Source organism: Perca flavescens, chromosome 13, assembly GCF_004354835.1.
Source record: "Perca flavescens isolate YP-PL-M2 chromosome 13, PFLA_1.0, whole genome shotgun sequence".
In the NCBI taxonomy this organism is placed as follows: Eukaryota; Metazoa; Chordata; class Actinopteri; order Perciformes; family Percidae; genus Perca; species Perca flavescens.
In genome coordinates, this window is record NC_041343.1 from 34,501,517 (window position 1) to 34,521,173 (window position 19,657).

General features: G+C 40.8%; 1 protein-coding gene across 1 annotated transcript; it reads left to right on the forward strand.

Annotated features, from left to right (window-relative positions):
* The first annotated feature begins 1,553 nt into the window (after positions 1–1,553).
* LOC114567207 (complement C1q-like protein 4) lies at positions 1,554–16,917 on the forward strand. The gene is made up of 6 exons (XM_028596185.1): positions 1,554–1,592; positions 6,173–6,399; positions 6,881–6,931; positions 7,191–7,265; positions 14,827–14,961; positions 16,544–16,917. The coding sequence occupies exons 2-6, from the start codon at positions 6,225–6,227 to the stop codon at positions 16,825–16,827; spliced, it is 720 nt and encodes a 239-aa protein (XP_028451986.1). The 5' UTR covers positions 1,554–1,592; positions 6,173–6,224; the 3' UTR covers positions 16,828–16,917.
* The last annotated feature ends 2,740 nt before the right edge of the window (positions 16,918–19,657 follow it).

The following is a 19,657-nucleotide window of genomic DNA, read 5'->3' on the forward strand; positions in this document are numbered from 1 at the left end:
TGGTAGAAACCATGCTTGATATCAGAATGCCCATTCAGCCTAATAAAGGCCAAAAAGTCTTGTCTTCGGTTTAAACTTTTAATTATTTTTCTACATTAAAGGGGTGATAGAATGGTTATATAGGGTATTTCACTCTGTTCCTTGAGGTCTCCTAATAGGGTATGTAACATTGGTTGGGCTGAAAATGTCTCTTTTGCTGTTTTTTTTGCCCCTAATGCTACCCTGTTAAATGGGACTGGACTGAAACAAGAGCTTTTCTGCCTTGTGTGGTGAATATTTCGATGAGCTGCATGCTGATTGGTTGACCTTAGCATGCACACACACACACACACACACACACACACACACAGAGAGACACACACACACCCATGTTCCCCTCTATACCCCCTCCCCCGCCGCCGCCACCACCCCCACACACACACACACACACACACACACAAACCCTTTTTTCCTCAGCGACAGCTTTCTTCACACTGTCTGTTCCAAACTCCAGACATGTCCAGGCATGCCCGCTATACCGCTGGCTTCAAACTTGATTTCTGCCCCGAGTCGCCGACACGTAAACTGTACAAAGCACCAGATACAGAGTTTTGTTACAGTCTATCCACCTGTGTGTCGCGCACACACACACACACACACACACACACGCTGAGGATCCATGTTGGAAAAAAAAGTTAACGTACCGTGAACCGCTGCCGACAGGCAGCTCCTGCGCACCGCCCATTGCGAGTCCACTGCGCCACTGATTTAAATCCACATGTCCCACTCATTTGTCCGATATCTCCTCCTTTTCTCTGGGCTAGTATCCTGTATCTCCTGAGAGAGCTTCAGCCAGCGTGCGACGTCTGACAGTCCAGGCAGAAAGTCAGCGATCTGGGCAGGCACTGCGCCGCTGTCACGGCAAATTGTGGAGCTGCTGAACTCCGAAACTAAATTTGCCATTAGCCATAATTCTTTGTAAAACTTCCCATATTTGAGCTGTATATAGTTGATTTCTTGCATAAAAAAGTCTCAGAAGTGAATTTAGTAATGCAACAGCAAATTTCTGAGATTTGCGCGAACAAGATTTAGAAGACTAACTGACCTCAGATAAGTTAGTGGCCTATGTAAATTTTGGATCGTTACAAAGATAGAAGGTAGAGCCCAATAAGGAGGATTTGGGAAGTTGACGTCAACTTTTAGCTTTGTTGAGATTCCCCGTTTTCAGCAGCAGTTTCAAATTGTGAGATTTGCAGAGGAAAGAGGTTCTATGTATGTCTTAGTTACCCTCCAAACTGTCGGTTTTCAACTATGACATGGTATTGGCTCAGGACTCCCTTGGTTTGTTTTTATGTTTTGATCAAACAAATGCTCGAATTCAGCTTTCTCCTGCCTGCCTGCTTGCTCTCTGCGATTGGGTCCTCTAAGCCCCTGCAACGTAACAGAGTGATCTGACCTCACCATGGACCCAGCAGAGAGGCTTTTGTTCAAGGAGAAGGTGTTGGAGTTCGGTCGGGCTATGGAGAGTCTTTTTTTACACGGATCCAGCCCAGTACTCCCCTATCTTGGAGAGGCTTGTCATACAGCGGCATTGGTTGTCGGTGAGACCCTGGGTGAGTGACTTTGTTCCCCAGCTGGAGGACTATAACTCTTATGTTGACTTTGAGTCAAATTTACCCGTTTTCAATTTTTGTTTAATATAAACGGGACGTAGAAATAAGTGCTGAAAATGTGTCGAAGAAAAATTTTAAATGTTGGAAAAAGCTAAAATAAACTGAAAAAAAGGCGTCAAGGTTGACGGGAAGACAACACAAGGGTTAAGAAGAGTGTTTTTTACAAGCCATTTCCAATGGCTCACCCACCAGCCTGCCGGTTTCTCAGCGTGTTAACACCTTGGCTACTAGTTAAAAGCCCTGTACACCTGTTAGCAGCTCACCTAAACTCCTGTCTCTCAGCCCCAATGCAACCTGCTCAGCGTACGCCCCCCAACCAGCAGTCCCTTGAGGATACCTGCCTGGCCAAACTCACCAGGACCTATAGAGGTCGAAGATGGGGAAAAGGACGTCATGGCTCCCATCGCCATGTCCCGCTCTTCACCCCAGAGTCCTCGCTGACCAGTGTCCCAGAGCACCATCACCACTTTTAATAATAAACTAAAAACTCTCCTCTTTGATAAAGCTTATAGTTAGGGAGTGAGGAGTTGCAGTGTCCGCCTAACCAGGCCCACCTGCTTCCCTTCATAGTCGTCAGATTAATAATATAACAAAAGTAGAGGGAGGCAGGCCAGTACAGCCCGATCCGGCAGGGGAGAGTTCCAAGCCCAAACAAGCTCCTCTCCTTAAACTGTCTCTCTTAGTTATGCTGTTATAGATTTAGACTGTCTGGGGGACTTCCTTCCTTCCTTCCTTCCTTTGACTCTCTCCTCTCCTCTTTCCTTTGACTGCTCTCTCCTCTCACTTTTCATCTCTGTGCATCCCGTCCCACGGTCTGAGGAGTTTACTCCCCGGAGTCCTTGTCTTTTGATTTTTTTTCACCCAGCGTATTTCCTTGGAGCACGTTGGCACCAAGATCCTGGTTCCAGCTGTCACCGTGGTCCTGCTGCACTTCCTGCTGCGTTCTGCTGGGCCCTGCAATGTCATGCTGCTTCCTGCTGAACCCTGCTGCTTCCTGCTGCTTCCTGCTGCTTCCTGCTGAACCCATCCATCCATCCATGCTCTGCTGGGCCACGCTACATCTTGTAACGCCCTGCAGCGCCCTGATATGACATGAACTACTACGACTATCATTTCAAGTCACTATTCTTTATCTTTAAAGTGACTATTATTGCCTCTGTTCATCACATCCCCAACCGGCCTACCAAGAGCCTGAGTCTGTCCCAAGTTTCTTCCTAATAGGGAGTTTTTCCTCGCCACTGTTGCTCTGCTTGCTCTTCTTTGTAAATTAAAGAGTGTGGTCTAGACCTTCTCTATCTCTAAAGTGTCTCGAGATAACTCTTCAACGTTTATGTATGCACTTATCCACAATGGACATTATAACATTTTCCACCCTCTGGATGCTTTTTATGGATTAATTATCTCCGACTCTGTCAACGGAGCTGTTAGTCATGGAAGGTTACAGTACACCAGCCGCAACTGAACTGTGGCATAACGTGCATGACGGACATCATGACACAACTGCCAGATTTTATCCTAAAAGACCAATGAAAGGAAGCCAGGCATGCATCAGGCGACGCTTCCGAAAACAACTGCTTTCATTCCTCCACCCTCCATGATCCTCAGGAACATCCAGTCCCTGAGGAACAAAATGGATGAGCTCCAGGAAACATCAGCTTTCTGAAGGTTTCAGTGCCTGTTCTGTTTGAGGAAACTGAGTTGCTTCCACATTGACAAATCCATCATGACCCTCTTTTTACCACGCTTTTATTGAATCAGTTTTTCATTTGCGCTAACAGTCTGGTTTGGGAACCTCTCTTTGAAATAAAAACTCACTCAACCAAATAGTAAAGTGGTCTAGCAGGCTGATTGGTGAGCCACAGCTCAACATGGAGACCTTGTACACAAAACAGTTACACCACATCTGGTTCAACTTTAAACAACAGTTTCCATCCATTGCACACAGAGTTTCAGCTTCTCCCCTCTGGGCCTAGGTTTACAATGCAAAAAACAACAAAAAAAACAGTTTTGTCCCTGCAGCCATTACACTGAGGAATAAGTCATACCTATATTTTGCACAGGTGTTTATTTATTGTTGCTTTAATGTATGTATTTATTTAGTATATTTTACCTTTATATATGTTTCTTTACAACCTAAACAGATTTTTACTGATTCCTTTTCTTTTTATTTTCTTTTTACTATTAGTAGTTTAATTCACATCAATATTTAAGGATAATCTGGACCGGTAAGAACTTTTGAGTTATGATTTTTGCCATTTCTTAATTTCCACTTAGTTGAATGATAGGGGAGAGCGGGGTATGTTGTCACACTTTTCACACTGTCTAACATTTACTGAGCACCATACATCACAATAGTATAAATGTCATACCAAATGAAAGAAGGAAGTCTTGGGAACATATGTTGTATTCATAACATTTTCATATCTTATTACGGAGTTGTAGACTGTTAAATAGAGAATACACTTGTGACAATTGGCCCCATTGGGTGGGGTAAATTGTCACACTAGATTATCTAAAAATAAGAACACAACTAATGAATATTGATTTACAGAACTGGAAATATAAACTATCATGCCTAGAGAATCTGGAAAAACAATACACATTTCAATCAAAACACATTAAGTGGCAAGACCACTTTACTTTGAACTTCAAACTCTAACGTTCTCTGGCTTGCACATAGATTCATGATAACTGAAGCTGCAAATAACTTGCTTAACTTAACATGTTTAACCTGAACTAAACAGATGCCCTGTATTTGACTAATCAGGCTCATCTTCTTGCTTCCCTTACCTTTCAAACAGCTTTTTGCTTTTGATTATTTGCGTTGTTTTCATCCTTTGCTGGCTGGTCACATGTGACAACTTGCCCCAAAGTCATTGAGACAACTTTCCCCAATTGACATGTGTGCTAATGTTGGCTTAATCTCAAGGTAAACTCACCATAGCAATTCAGTTTAAGTATCAAAAGACACGTTATTGTCTCCTCTATTTTGTGCAAAATAATTATTTTTAACATTCATACCTAACAAAGTTGCATTGCATAAAATTTAAAGTGCAATTGTTTTACTCTTTAAGCAGAAAAATAAGAAAATTGTGCTAACCTCAGATTAGAGCGACCTTGACCACATGTGAACAGGAAGTTGCCTTTAGAAGAAGAAGTCACACAAAGTGGCTATTTGATTTTTGAGATATAGCTTCTAGTGGTGGAGTTATGAGCAGTATGACAACTTACCCATGTGACTTACATGATATGTGCCTTTTTGTTTTTCCCCATATGTGTCTATGAGGACTCTACTGCAAACAAAATCTACTTCCGGGTACAAATAAAGTAATTTGAACTTGAAACTGGAATCTATTCAAATATTTGTTCTGCAGAAATGGTGTGATCATTGGAGCATCTCTAGCCTATAGCTTATATTTCCCATCTTGGGTTTAACATTGAGATCCCCATATATGGAGGGAGGTCCCGGAACATGTCTGTCCAAATAAATTGTTTCACATTCATCTGCTGATGGGTCTGACATTCTGTTACCTTATACTTCTGGCTCTGTGCCTGCTTCTTCTTACAGACACTTAAGCAAGTGTTGTGTTGTGTTTTGGGGAATGCAGAAACATTAAAAACAGTTGACTTAAAAAACACAACAACGTCTTTAAACAATGTCATGACAACCTTCAGTCTGAATGTATGTGAGGCAGATAAATATTTTTCAGTTGATATAAAATTCATCTCTTTTGATTCTATTGAATCGGTATATTCAGATTTATTCCAAATTGTCATTCCTCGTGATTCTCTCCCATGAGAGACTACTTTTAATTTGGTGGATGAGTCAGTAATTTCTCTGTATCCTATTGGACAACCACTGGAAGAACCTTTGCACCATGTTTCCTGGAGGACAATAACAGTCATGTTTCCATCGATGTATTTTTAAGTATTGCATTAGACAATGTTGATGGAAACAGCAAAATCGCTTTAAGTGGTTTTTGGCTTTTTTTTAAAAAGTTAATGCATAAAATGGGAGATTGAAACAGCTTTGCCAAATAAGTTGGAAATGTCAACTCTGAAAGATATAACGTTATTTGCTCTATGAAAGACATTGACTGAGACAATAACTAAGGATATTTACTCCAAATGTTGCAAACAAACATTAGTTTTTTTTTGTAATGCCTCGTTTTTATTTTTAATTCTTAATTATTTAATAGTTAACAACAACATTTTTTTTTTTCCTTCTAGTTTTCATAATTTTGTTCATTTTCGTTGAGGATTATAATCTTGTTCAACATACAAACACATGGAAAGATAAGGTCAAGTTTAAGGCCAAATTTAAAGGTACCCTTTAACAATGTAATCATAGATCATCAATGTTTATCTTCTCTGGAAAATGTTCTGTTATACGGGGAAGAAGTGGTTACACCCTTGTTAATCAAACTGACGTTGACACAGCATGTGAAATATGATAGAATTGGTACACAACATGTGTCACAATGTAAATTCTGTTTTTTTCTCTGGGCTTCTATATAAAGCTCACACAGGTTTAGAGACGGCACAGTTCAACAGTAAGCTGCCAGTGCGAGGATGGAGATATCTGTGAGTTTTATGCTGTTACTGCTGCTCGGCGCGATCGTCCCAAGTGAAAATGTTGAAAGCCAGCAGCCTTTTCCTCAAGACATCTACACTGCACTGAAAGAGATGACCGCTTCGTTGGTTCAACTGAAGGCTGACATCACGCTGTTGCAAAGAGAGACTCAAGGTACAGCATGAACAGTTTGCATTGTGTCATAGCAAAAAAACAGAAATATCCAAAAGGAAATTTATGTAGTGGAGAAAGATAGGGCTGAAACTACTGATTATTTCATCGTGGATTAATGTGTGATTATGTTTTAGATGAATGGATTAGTTGTTTTGTCTCTAAAATGTAGATCAGTGTTTCCCAAAGCCCAAGATGACATCCTCAAATGTCTTGTTTTGTCCACACATCAAATATATTTAGTTTCCTGTCACAGAGGAGAAAAGAAACTATTGAAAAAATATTCACATTTAACAAGCTGTCTTCACACAAAGTTTAACTTTTTTTTCATAAAAAATGACTCAAACTGATTCATCGATTATCAAAAGAGTTGGAGATTTATTTAATAGTTGACAACTGATTCATGCAGCTCTAACGCAATGTCCAAAGAAACTGAAGATGCAGAAAAATGAAGCTGACAAAGAAACTGTCTCTGATTTTGCAGGTCAAGCACAGTTGAAGACTGAAGTGAAAAAGCTGAAGCAAGAACAGCTAGGTATTGTTCTCAGATCATTTTTCTTGCTGCCGGCTGTTTTTGCTGCTGGGAGATTTATTTATAAAGATATTCAGTTTACTGTCACAGAGGAGAATATAAACTATAAAATATTCATAGTTAACAAGCTGACATCACACAACTTTCACTGGTTTTACATAATAACTGACTGAAACCGATTCATTGATTATTGAAATAGTTTGAGAGTAATTTAATAATGACTAATCCATTAATCTTTGCAGCTCTAGAGCAATGTCTGAAGAAACTGTCTCTGACTTTTCAGAACAAGCAGCACAGCTGAACACTATTGTGGACAAGCTGAATCAACAACAAAAAGGTATTGTTCTCCGATAATTTTTCTTGCTGCCGGCTGCTTCTGCTGCTGAGAGATTTACAGCGAGACATTTCATTTTTACTATATTCAATCATGGATAGCTGCAAGCAGACGTGATGGGGCCAAGCAGTACAATGGCACAAATGGCGTTGCCATGGCATGAGCAAGCAATCACAGCAACTTTGATGGCAATTGGATAAAGAAGAGAAGCTGTATACCGCTTTGCTATTGTTGGTATTTTTAGCCCAATAACCGCTGTTTTAATCAACATTTATTCACCAGATCTTATCATGGTTTAATTGTATTTCTTTTAATGTTATTATTTCGGTCTATTTTGGCAGGGAAGCTGGATTGCTTTGTTGTTTATTGATATTGTTTAAACTTAAACGCTACATCTAGCAACATTTATTTAGCTGTTATCATGGTATGCATTTCTTTATTTTAATAATATTATTTTAAATATTACAGTATGCTGTAAGACAGAACATGATATGATCTGAGCTGGGCGCATGCAAAGCCAATTTCCCACATAGGCATCGCATCCGTGGGCCCGTCACGGAATTTTAGCCAAATCCGTGAAACTACCACAGATTTTCAGTTAAGGGGCCGTGTTCATTTCACGGAATTCTGTGAGACCAGGTTGTTCCAAATATATCCTGATGTTCAAAATCGGGCATATGGAAGTATAGTATATGAAGTTAATCACATGGATGCAACACCAATGTTGAACCATTGGTGGCGCTACACTGCCTGTGATGCAGACCTGAAACTTGGTGAAATGAATTATGGGCCTGTCCCGAATCAATATGCCAAATTTCACAACTTTTTACTGTACGGTTCTATGGGCTGCAATAGCCTCCCATGGCAGAGGAAAGATGTGTAATAATAAGAAAAGGTAGAATCACTATATATACAATACAGGCCAAAAGTTTGGACACACCTTCTCATTCAATGTGTTTCTTTATTTTCATGACTATTTACATTGCAGATTCTCACTGAAGGCATCAAAACTATGAATGAACACATATGGAATTATGTACTTAACAAAAAAGTGTGAAATAACTGAAAACATGTCTAATATTTTAGATTCTTCAAAGTAGCCACCCTTTGCTTTTTTTGATAACTCTGCAAACCCTTGGTGTTCTCTCAATGAGCTTCATGAGGTAGTCACCTGAGATGGTTTTCACTTCACAGGTGTGCTTTGTCAGGGTTAATTAGTGGAAGTTTTTACCTTATTAATAAAAAAGCAAAGGGTGGCTACTTTGAAGAGTCTAAAATATAAGACATGTTTTCAGTTATTTCACACTTTTTTGTTAAGTACATAATTCCATATGTGTTCATTCATAGTTTGATGCCTTCAGTCAGAATCTACAATTAAATAGTCATGAAAATAAAAAAGGAAATGCATTGAATGAGAAGGTGTGTCCAAACTTTTGGCCTGTACTGTATTTTCTATACATGTTGTCTTTCCACGCATCTAACCCAAACCATGAATGAACTGCACTGAACAACAAAACACAACATTTCACAAATAGAACAAGACATTTTAGGGCAGATAAAGAGGACAGAAACTATAAACTGAAAAAAAAATGTTTCTGCCTGTAGTGTCTCCTCTTAATTTAAATGTTAACAATACCTGCTGCTTTCAGCTTCTTTAATGATGAATTGCTTTTAACTGTTAAGTTTCAATGAAAGATACAATTTTTTATGGTTTTGCCTTTTTTTGAGGATATTTTGTTTTTTATTGTTATTTATGTTATTCTGCCCTCTTATTTAGGGTTCTCTATTACACCTGTTCTACATATGAACATTGTATCTTCTGAAATTGAGTCTTAAAGACATGAAGATGACTGAAACGGGACTGAATATATATACAGAGAAAGGTCAGAATCTTGACACATATACATGAAAATATACTGATTCAAAACAACCATATCTATTAATTTTGACTTAGTTCTTATTATGTATGATCCCATAACTATAACATTCTCAAAAGCCAATTCAATATTCTGTTTCTATTTTAAACAGAATATTCTAAATACTAAACCTTGTTAAGGAATGTATTAAATTAATGGCATGAAAATTTCAATTTATGAGAGATTTTTTTAACATTAATATGAGTTAGAAATGGTGATAGCTGTAAACCGAGCCCCCCAGCCTGCCTATGGTCCCCAGTGGCTAGAAATAGTGATAGGTGTAAACCAAACGGGCCCTGGGTATCCTGCTCTGCCTTTGAGAAAAATGAAATTGTGGGACTCAGATGGACCTGAATTTAGGGAATCTTCTCCTGTTCATGAGATCATAGAGCCTGGGTCTGGAGTTTCTTCCCAAGGGGTTGCCACTCCCTTGAGGGAATTCTGTAATTGTTGAAATTGTTCTGCTTTTTCTCTATCTGTAAAGTGTCTCGAGATAACTCTTGTTATGATTTGATACTATAAATAAAATTGAATTGAATTGAATTGAATACAGTTTGATAAGGTCTATATAAAAACTCTCCAGAGAATTTCGCCCACCCATGAGAGAGAAAAGAGAGAGACCACTAAGGTCTAGATAAAAGAGAGAGATTAGGGGACCACTAAGGTCTATATAAAAGAGGGGAGAGGGGACATCATGGTATTAGGGGACCACTTTACAAACGGGCTTCAGATACAGTATTAGGGGACCACTAAGGTCTATATAAAAAGTGGCAGTATTAGGGGTTGGTCAGATACCCACTAAGGCCTATATCTCTCAGATCTCCTCCTACAATAGCTAAAACAGACACAGAAATGGACCACATCCTAAGGAAAGCTCATTGTGGGACTGGTCTATATCTACAGATAGTGGCTAAGGTAATTCTGCACCAATGCTGAATTTCAGGAAAGAGACTTCAGATACAGTATTAGGGACCACTAAGGTCTATATAAAAGAGACTTCAGATACAGTATTAGGGGACCACTAAGGTCTATATAAAAGAGACTTCAGATACAGTATTAGGGGACCACTAAGGTCTATATAAAAGAGACTTCAGATACAGTATTAGGGGACCACTAAGGTCTATATAAAAGAGACTTCAGATACAGTATTAGGGGACCACTAAGGTCTATATAAAAGAGACTTCAGATACAGTATTAGGGGACCACTAAGGTCTATATAAAAGAGACTTCAGATACAGTATTAGGGGACCACTAAGGTCTATATAAAAGAGACTTCAGATACAGTATGGATGGATGGATGGATGATGGATGGATGGATAAAAATTATCAGTTTAATATTTGATGATTTTTAAAATAACATTGTTGTCTCTATCGCTCTCTCTCTCTCTCTCTCTCTCTCTCTCTGAATGGCAGATTGAGTGTGGAGAGCGTGGTTTGTGCTGATTTGTTTCAGCGTGTGTGAGTTTATCTTACTCTTTTTTTCTCTTATTTTTGTGTTTTTATATGTGTTTTATTTATTTTTATTAGTTAATGGTGTGTTTCAAGTTTTTGCTGGATTGGTGGTGGTGTAACTGGTGGCGTGTCTTTATATGGCACAATGCCGGTGGCGGAAGCCGCTGCGGCTGAGTTTGAGAAGCTGACTCGGCGTCATGCGATCAAACTCAGCCCGGTTGTACAATGTTCTGTGGAGGACTCATGTTTAGCGGTGGGAGAGGTGGTTGGGTTCAGCAGCATTAAGTCTGCTTCCTGTATGAATGGAGCGATTGTTCTCTTCCTAAGCAGTACCTCTGCAGTTAGAGAGGTGGTGGAGAGTGGTGATCCAAGACACTTTCACTCCTGTTCTCCCGCTGGTTAGCCATAAGGGTAACGATCTCAAATGCTCCTCCGTTCATCAAAAATGAAATGTTGGTGAAAGAGTTGTCGCGCTATGGACAACTCTCTGATAAAAATGGTGTCTCTGGGCTGCAAATCCCCCGCAGCTGAAGCACGTCGTGTGTCACCGGAGACAGGTGGAGACAGGTGTACATGATTCTCAAAGACACAACAAGTGATATAAACCTGTCCTTTTCTTTTAAAGTGGAGGGGTTTAGTTATATGGTTTCGTTTTGGATGTGGAGTGGAGGGGCATTTGATCCGCTTCTGCCCAGTGAGGGCCTCGGTGGTTGATGGAGATATTGATGGAGATGTTGATGAAGATGTGCTGGCGGATCTGTCTGACCTGTGGAGGGGTTTTAATAGTGACCATAGGCAGTACACCTAGAGTCACTTAAGAGACAATGTTTTATCCCCGGCTAGATTAGATCGCCTGTATTGTTTTAAACCCCACTTTAATATCTTTAAAAGGTGTGTTATTCAGCTGGTGGGTTTTTCTGATCACTGTCTTGTCTCCTGCTCTGTTTTTATAAAAAATGTTTGTTTAAAGAGCGCCTATTGGCATTTTAACACAGTGCTTTTAAATGACCAGGCTTTTAAGTCTGCTTTTAAGTTGTTTTGGTCTTCCCACAGAAAGAGCAGGCCTGCTTTTACCTGCATTCAGCAGTGGTGGGACTTTGGCAAGGTTCAGATAAAACAACTTTGTCAGCATTTCACTCGTAATGTCACTGGAGAGTTGTCTCGATCAATGACGGATCTAGAGAGACAGGTAGAAGACTTGCAGTCTTTAGCAGCTTCTACAGGAGATCGAGGGCATTTAGTCTCCCTCAAGTCCAAACAGTTGGCTATAGCCAACCTGCTGGGCCTTTCAGCACAGGGAGCTCTGGTCAGGTCGAGGTTCATGAATATCTCACAGATGGATGCTCCATCTAAGTTCTTCTTTGGGCTGGAGAAGAAAAATGGACAAAGGAAGATCATTCATTCTTTACGTAAGGGTAGCGGATCTGACGTCTCAGACTCGTCTGACATCAGGAAGTTTGCTGCCGGTTTCTACAGAGACCTCTTTAAGAATGAGTGGTCAGATAATCCAGATGTGTACAGCAGCTTCTTCAGTGGTCTCCCTCAGGTAAGCCCAAAGGAAAACTCCCAGCTGGCAGCAGAGTTGACTATGCAGGAGCTGACCACAGCTATGGGAAGTTTGCAGAGCGGCAAAGCTCCGGGGATGGATGGCCTTCCTGTGGACTTTTTAAGTCTTTTTGGTCATTAGGACAGGACCTGCTCGAGGTGCTGAACGATAGTCTCCTGAAAGGTAGACTTCCTTGAGGACAGGACCTAAGAAGAACTTGAGGTCTCTCTGCTGTGAATATAAAATCCTGTCCAAAGTCTGGCCCTTAGATTGAGGGAGGTGATGGTGTCCATTATCCACCCTGATCCTCTGCCCGGCAGGAGTGACAATGTCAATTTAATTTGGATGTTTTGGGCCTAGTTCATTGGTTGTTGAAACTGGTCCCATAGACCAGGAGAAGGCTACGGGTTGAACAAGTAAATGGAGACTCTGGCTGCTTTTGGGTTCAACCCTGGTTTTATAGCCATGATCCAGGTTCTCACAGTGACATTGTGATCCTCGGGTTGGATGCTCCCTTCAGCAAAGAGGAAGGAGGGCTGCTCTCTCTCAGGAAAGGACATTATGGTACATCTGCTCCAAAAAGGAACAATTTGAGGCATTGTCTTATCTCTTTTACGTTTTTCTGTTTATGCAGATTATTTGATTTTGTTTTGATAAACTCACAAAGAGATATTGATGTTTTAAAAGATGTTCTGGAAGATTTTGGTTTTATTTCATCTGCAAGAGTGAACTGGGGGAAGAGTGAGGATGGGGAGAGTTTGGGGATCGGCTCACTGCCAGGGACCTGGAAAAAGGGAGGACTGAAGACGGAGCTTGGGGATGGGAACTATGTTCAAAAGAATTGGGACAATGTTTTGGAGACTTAAATCGGCCAATAGATGGAAGTGGCTACTGCCAAAGATATTCTGCAGTCCATATTTTTAATTTGGTCTCGTCTTCTTGTGGCATCGAATGGCCTGCATTGACCCCCGGCCTCTCTCCTCTCCCAGGCCTTTTGGTGGGTTTTTTTTTTGGGATTTTAATTTGGAGGGCAAGGACTGGTTTTGGCAAGCAGAGGTGCTGCGTTCCGCCTCCAGTTCTTGCAGAGGATGCTCACTGGACCGATAGAACAACTGTATTCTGCAGTTTTAACGGACTCGGCCTGGATTTTTATTTGTTTTTAATTGACACTGTCTCTCTGCCGGTTTTTATAGAAGTGTTCTTATTGTGTGGACATTACTGAGGAGACTCTCTGCATTGGCTCCTGCAGGAACCTGTGCTGTTTGGGACGGTGCTGGACCATCCTGGCTGGGGAGGAGCAACTCTGTCCAGGTGCTGAAAACTGCCAGGATTTCTACTCTGGGTCAGGTGGTGGAGCTGGCTGGGCCTCGGCTGGACAACCCTGTTCATCTGGCTGCTCTACTTGGTCTCAGGTCGGTCTGGGTCACAGGGCAACTTTTGGAGTACTAGAGACACAAGCTGACTGGACATGAATGGTTCCTCCTAGACTCCTTCAGTAATGGGTCACTGCTGCCGAACGAGAAGGACCTGTATCCTTCCCTGGTTTTGCTCCCGGATTATAAAGCCTGTGGGGGCCCTCTGTTGAGCCGGTGTGGGCCGTCTCTTTGGAGAATGCCTCAGGAAAAGGTTTTTATGGTCTTCATGTGAAAGCATTGAATAAGACCAAGCTGAATGGACGGAACTGACCTTGGTATGAATCCCAGTTTTAGACCTACATGGAGGTCTATCTATAAACCTCCACTGTTTAAAAGACATGCAGACTACAGTGGAGGATCCTTCATGGGATTATTGCAGTGAACTCTTTTGTGTCCATTATAAACGCTGCTGTTGAGGACAAATCTCCATTCTGTGGACTGAGAGAGACAGTATTTCACTGCTTTTCTGAGTGTCAGCGTCTTTCTGCTGTGATTTTGTTTTTACAAACTGTATTTACCAAATGTGGGGAGGCTTTCAGCAAACAGGTTTTTGTCTGTGGTTTTAATTACAGTCACCATCACAAGTACAAGTGGCAGGTTCTGAATTTTGTTTTGGGTCAGGCCAAGATGGCGATGTAGCTCTCTGTCTCTCTCTGCCGCTGTGTCTCTCTCTCTCTCTCTCTCTCTCTCTGTCTCTCTCTCTCTCTCTCTCTCTCTCTCTGTCTCTCTCTCTCTCTTTCTGTCTATCTGTCTGTCTCTGTCTCTCTCAATCTCTCTCTCTGTCTCTCTCTCTCAGTCGATCAACTACTTAAGATAAAACAGCCTTAATTAAAAGTGGATAGTAGTTAAACTTATTAAATTTGAGACTATGTTATATAAACAAACAAAAGTAGCCTTCTTCTTGAGGTACAAATTACAAATTAAACTATTGTGGATATGAAGGAAGGTTTGATTTTCTGAAGAATGTAGGCTTTGGTGGGTTTTTCCTTTTGTTTTGAGTTTTTGGTCCTTAGTTTAAAACTAGCATTTAAACAGAGTTAGCTTGTCCTTGTCTTCACTTCTCTTGCCTTAATCAATCGTTTTCTTGGTGATTTTCTTTCCAAAAGTCTTCTTCGAGTTTTCCTCTTCTTAAGGTTTGATTTTTTGAAAATGTAGTAGGTTTATCTCAGTTTAAAACTATTTAAACATGTCTCTCTCTCTCTCTCTCTCTCTCTCTCTCTCTCTCTCTCTCTCAGTCGAACAGGTTGCATTCTCAGCCTCTCTTCTGGCTGGAGGTAAATCAGCAACTATTGGACCATTTTCCACGTACACTACCCTGATCTTCAAACACGTTGTCACCAACATTGGAAATGCCTACAACCCAACCACAGGTAGCTCTGATATTCTAACAATACATTTTAGGTATGCACCGATATGATTAATGAACACATGGATGAACATTTGAGTAATTCAATTTGGCAGATTACCAATATTTAGCAATATCGAAATGATCTTTATTAAACAAGTTTCTATGATAATTATATTTTGTGTATACTGAAGAACACGTATACACACTGTATTATAGTAATGTCTTTCTTTTTTGCAAAACATTTGGAGAATCCCATGAATCCAGTATTAAACCAGAACCAAGCTGTAATGTAACCCTACAGGACTAATGTTCAGCAGCAGTTAGAGTCCACTAAAAGTTCTGTTGTTGCTGCTGACAGACTCACATTATTATTCTAACTGTAAATCTGACAACATTTTGGGATGGATCCCTACAGAGATAGACCTTTTAGTTAAAGAGTAAGATCCTTTTAGTTTAACATGAAACAGCCCCAAAATCACCATCACCAAACCAAACTACACCAGACTTTTCCATGTAAATAATAAAAGGGTTTTTAGCGCATATGTATAGAGCCAGCATATCTCCACATGTAAATGGGTGAATTAAGGGTTTATTTCCACCAACATGTAAAAACCAGAGTTTTGGTGGGAGATTGTTTGAACAGTGGAAAGATGAACCAAGACTGTTTTTGGTAGTTTTATTTAGTTTCTGTCCACTTGGAGTGAAGTGTGTTTTACGATGATAAAAGTCCTGATTATTTACATGGAGTCTGGTGGGTTTGGTGATGGCAGTCAAATCATCTCTGTGTTTTTCACATCAGTAATTCAGAGTATGATGCTTTACTGTCGTACTGCTTGGCTAAGTAGCCTCTCAGTTAAAAATAAAACAAAGTTATTTAATCAGATTAAAATTTGCGCAAAGATTATAGGACTACCTGTAGTGCACTCCTTTCAGGAGGCTCACAATAACAGTATGCTTAGACTAGCCAAAATTATTTCAAATGACTCTTAACATGTCTTGCACAGCGAATATCAGCTTCTGCCTTCAAACAGACACTTTAGAGTTCATTCTTTTAATCGTATTAGACTTAAAAACTCCTTCATACATCAATCTATCCTATTGCTAAAGCGGTTACATTAAACCCAGTGCAATATTTATTTCAGGGATATACATCTCCAAGGCTTTGTCTGTGTGTATGTTTATGTCATGTACTGTTGTTATACAGTATATGTTTTCTCTGTTTCCTTATTTTGGAGTTTATGTCATCTGTGGTAATGTCTCATGTATGTTTGTTGGTGTTATTAATTTCATGTATGTTTGGATGTATGTGTATGTCCTCATTTTGGATGTATGTGTATGTCATTCACTGTTTTTGGATGTATGTCTACGTGCTCATTTTAAACAAGCTACCCAGGGATGTACAAAGAATTTCAGCCTTTGGCTAACAATAAAGTTGTATCGTATCGTATCGTATCGTATCGTATTACAGCTTGGTTCGTGTTTAATACTGGACCAATGTCAAAGATGTGATATAGTGTGCATCCCTAATATATTTCACTTGTATGTTGCTGTTCAAACTTTTTTTTCATTTTCCATTTGAAATGACAAAAATAAACATCCAACAGGAGTGTTCACTGCCCCGTTGAGAGGAGCGTACAACTTTGAGTGGACGATCGGTACAAATGGAGACGGCAGCCATCCTTCAGGTGCTAGCTTGTTCAAGAACTCAGAGAATGTTTTCATTGCATACGAGCAACAGGCGAGCGGTTTTATGAGTGCTTCTAAAGGCGTTACGCTGTTGCTGGAGGTGGGAGATGTCGTGTCTGTGCGACTGTGGTCTGGCACTTTGGCGTTTGACAATGCAAATCACCACACCACCTTCAGTGGACATCTGCTGTTCCCCATGTAAGGCAGAAACAGCAGCTCTGTGATAGTCACACAGGTTTTTTTTAAACAAGTCTTCATAGCACTTCATAGATTTAAACTGATTTCATCTGCATCCAAATAATGATAAGTAATAATTGTGATTAATGTTTCTGAGTCTCTGTTGTTCCTGTCATTTTAATCAAATAAACATATATCACTGCAATTACATCTGTGAGCATTTCTTTATTAGGGATCCAAGCCTGAGTCTGCAAGAACCGGCGGTAGCAAGAGTTACGCCGTTTGCATAGCAGGGCTGTGGAACCCTATTTTTTTTTTCTAATGATTGGTACGAAATTTGGCAGGTAGCATCTCCAGATGGGCCTATCAAAAAGGTAATAAAAACAAATTTTATACGATAAAAAATGTGCATATTATGCACAAATTCATGTGTGTAGCTAACTATGAAAACAACAAATTTTACCATATCTCGGCCAAAATAGATGTTATCAACGCCAAAATTTATGCCAAACGCCAAAACGTTTGGCCAATAATAATGCATTTTATTGGGAAATTTGCATTTGCAATATCTCTGCCACTGTTAAAGCTATCAACACTAAACTTGTGATGCTAGTTCGGCATGCCGCTCTGAAGCTCTCTACCAAATTTGGCGAAGATCGGCCTTTAGGGGGCGCTGTATCTTAAGTAGAGCAGTCTTGGCACTTCTACTCAATCAATGTTAATAGGATATATGCAACGGCAGAGTACCAAAGACATAGCCTGGCTCTGCCCTCCTACGTACTTCCGCTCAATTTTAATTTCGCTTCAGTACTCCGTCTGGGTTTGCAGTATAGCCTTGGGTTTTCTCAACCAAAGTTTTTGGCAGTCCAATCAGCGAACAGAGGGAGTGGCTGAGAACGATGACGTTGAGGCCGTGCGCTTGAGTTGCGGCGGAGAAAGATTCGAGCGAAGCCATTCGGTCCGTTGTGGCAACACTGCTGAATATCCAGAAGTTAAAGCCCGAGCAAGAACAGTCTTTGCGGAGTTTTGTTGGGGGCCATGATGTTGTGGCCCTCCTCCACTTTGGTCTGTTAGTGGTGAAGGAGCGGGCTAAGGCTAACGCTAGGTGCTATTGCTAATAGCCTTGCATGATAGCCTTGACAGTCTCCCTTCTTGTCGCACATGCGCATGACATATGTCATGACCAAAAGCGATTGGTTATGGCAAATCCAGAGTAGCTCTGGTCAGATCCAATAGTTTTAAACTTCAACAGAGTACCTGCCTTCAAGGAAGTTAACGCTTGGCAATGGAGAGAGGCCAGACTCTCTGGACAAATGAAATGGACCAGAGTCTGGTAGGACCAGGCTACTGCAGACCTTGTGGATCACACCTCTCAATATTCACCATTTGCCTCCCCACGTAACGCTTTGGGTCCCGCTTTGGCGCGCTCCCCGGGGCGTCAGGGGCGACTGGCATCGGAGGCTTGGGCCCCGTCATAACTGCTTGCAGTTCTAGTTCTTCTGTTTCTACTACTACATGTATTGAGGCTTTTGTTTTCTTCAAATCAAAGAATTCTGTCATTGATAATAAGTAATTCTTTGCCCACACATCATCCTTACACTCAGGACTGAGAAACATTCAGACACACTCTTATTTTATGTTGACAATGAAGTAACATTCAAACACACAGATATAAGATATAAAACAGGTTCTTCTCCCCAAATTAAAACAGATTTCTTGATGTGTTGATGGCTGCAGATGGCCAGAGGTTTTTAGAAGATGTCCAAGATAAGGCAGCAGCACATAGTGGCTAAGCAGACCCCCAGACACAAGCTCTTAGAGTCACCACCACGGTTGATGTCATGATATGAGAGAGAGGGAGAGAGAGAGAGAGAACGATAGAGAACTGGTTACAACTTAAGACCAATTCATGCTTCAGGGCCCGATTTCAACGATCTAGGCGCACAGCGTGAAGCTCCTGGCGCAGGTGTGTTTAGGGCGTGTATGAATCCACTTTTGGTAAAAAAGTGTCCGTGCGCCGGGCTCATGGTTCTAAAGGTTTGTCCTTAGTGTCTTCATTAATCAGAGGTGTGTTTTGGGTGTAACATGCAATCAACCAATCAGAGATCATCTCCCATTCATCAACCAAAAGCCATCTCCCATTCCTTTGGACCGTTTGGACCTTGGAGCATTGCTGTTATGATGGAGGATTTACACCGTAATATTTTTATTTGTAATCTTCTGCATGTGTGTGTTGTGTGTGTGTGTGTGTGTGTGTGTGTGTGTGTGTGTGTGTGTGTGTGTGTGTGTGTGTGTGTGTGTGTGTGTGTGTGTGTGTGTGTGCTGCTGTGCGTCCCTGTGTGTGTAACAAGCATAGTGTGTGTGCGCTGTGCACGAGCCTAGGAGCATTTTACTAATACTCTTTTAAAATAACAATGAAATGCTGCATTATTGACTTTAGACCAGGTTTTTGTTGGTCAATGGCGCGATCACTTCCTGCTGCCTCAAGATAGCAATATGCCCAGAATGCACCTGAACACACCTCCCTGTAAGACCAGCACGCCCAGAATGCACCTGAACACACCTCCCTGTAAGACCAGGTGCATTTACAGTTTTTCACAATCGCTATGACACTTTTTTCAATACTTTTAACAACTTTCCTAAACTCTTAACACAGTTAGCACAACATCCGTCTGTGTAGGCTACACAATTAAGACATTTCTTGTTGCTTTGACACAAAATGCATTCAGTTAACACACATTTAAAATGCTTGAACTTCTTTTACACACAAGCTCCACCAAGACCAAAACAATGGATCTTCACTGACCAATTTACAAATGCTTTCACACTGTATGTTAGAACAGATAACATCATGT

Coding starts and splice junctions, on each gene's coding strand:
- LOC114567207 (XM_028596185.1), top strand. CDS start 6,225: ATGGAGATATCTGTGAGTTTTATGCTGTTACTGCTGCTCGGCGCGATC. Junction 6,400..6,880: donor GTTGCAAAGAGAGACTCAAG/GTACAGCATGAA, acceptor CTGATTTTGCAG/GTCAAGCACAGTTGAAGACT. Junction 6,932..7,190: donor GCTGAAGCAAGAACAGCTAG/GTATTGTTCTCA, acceptor CAATGTCTGAAG/AAACTGTCTCTGACTTTTCA.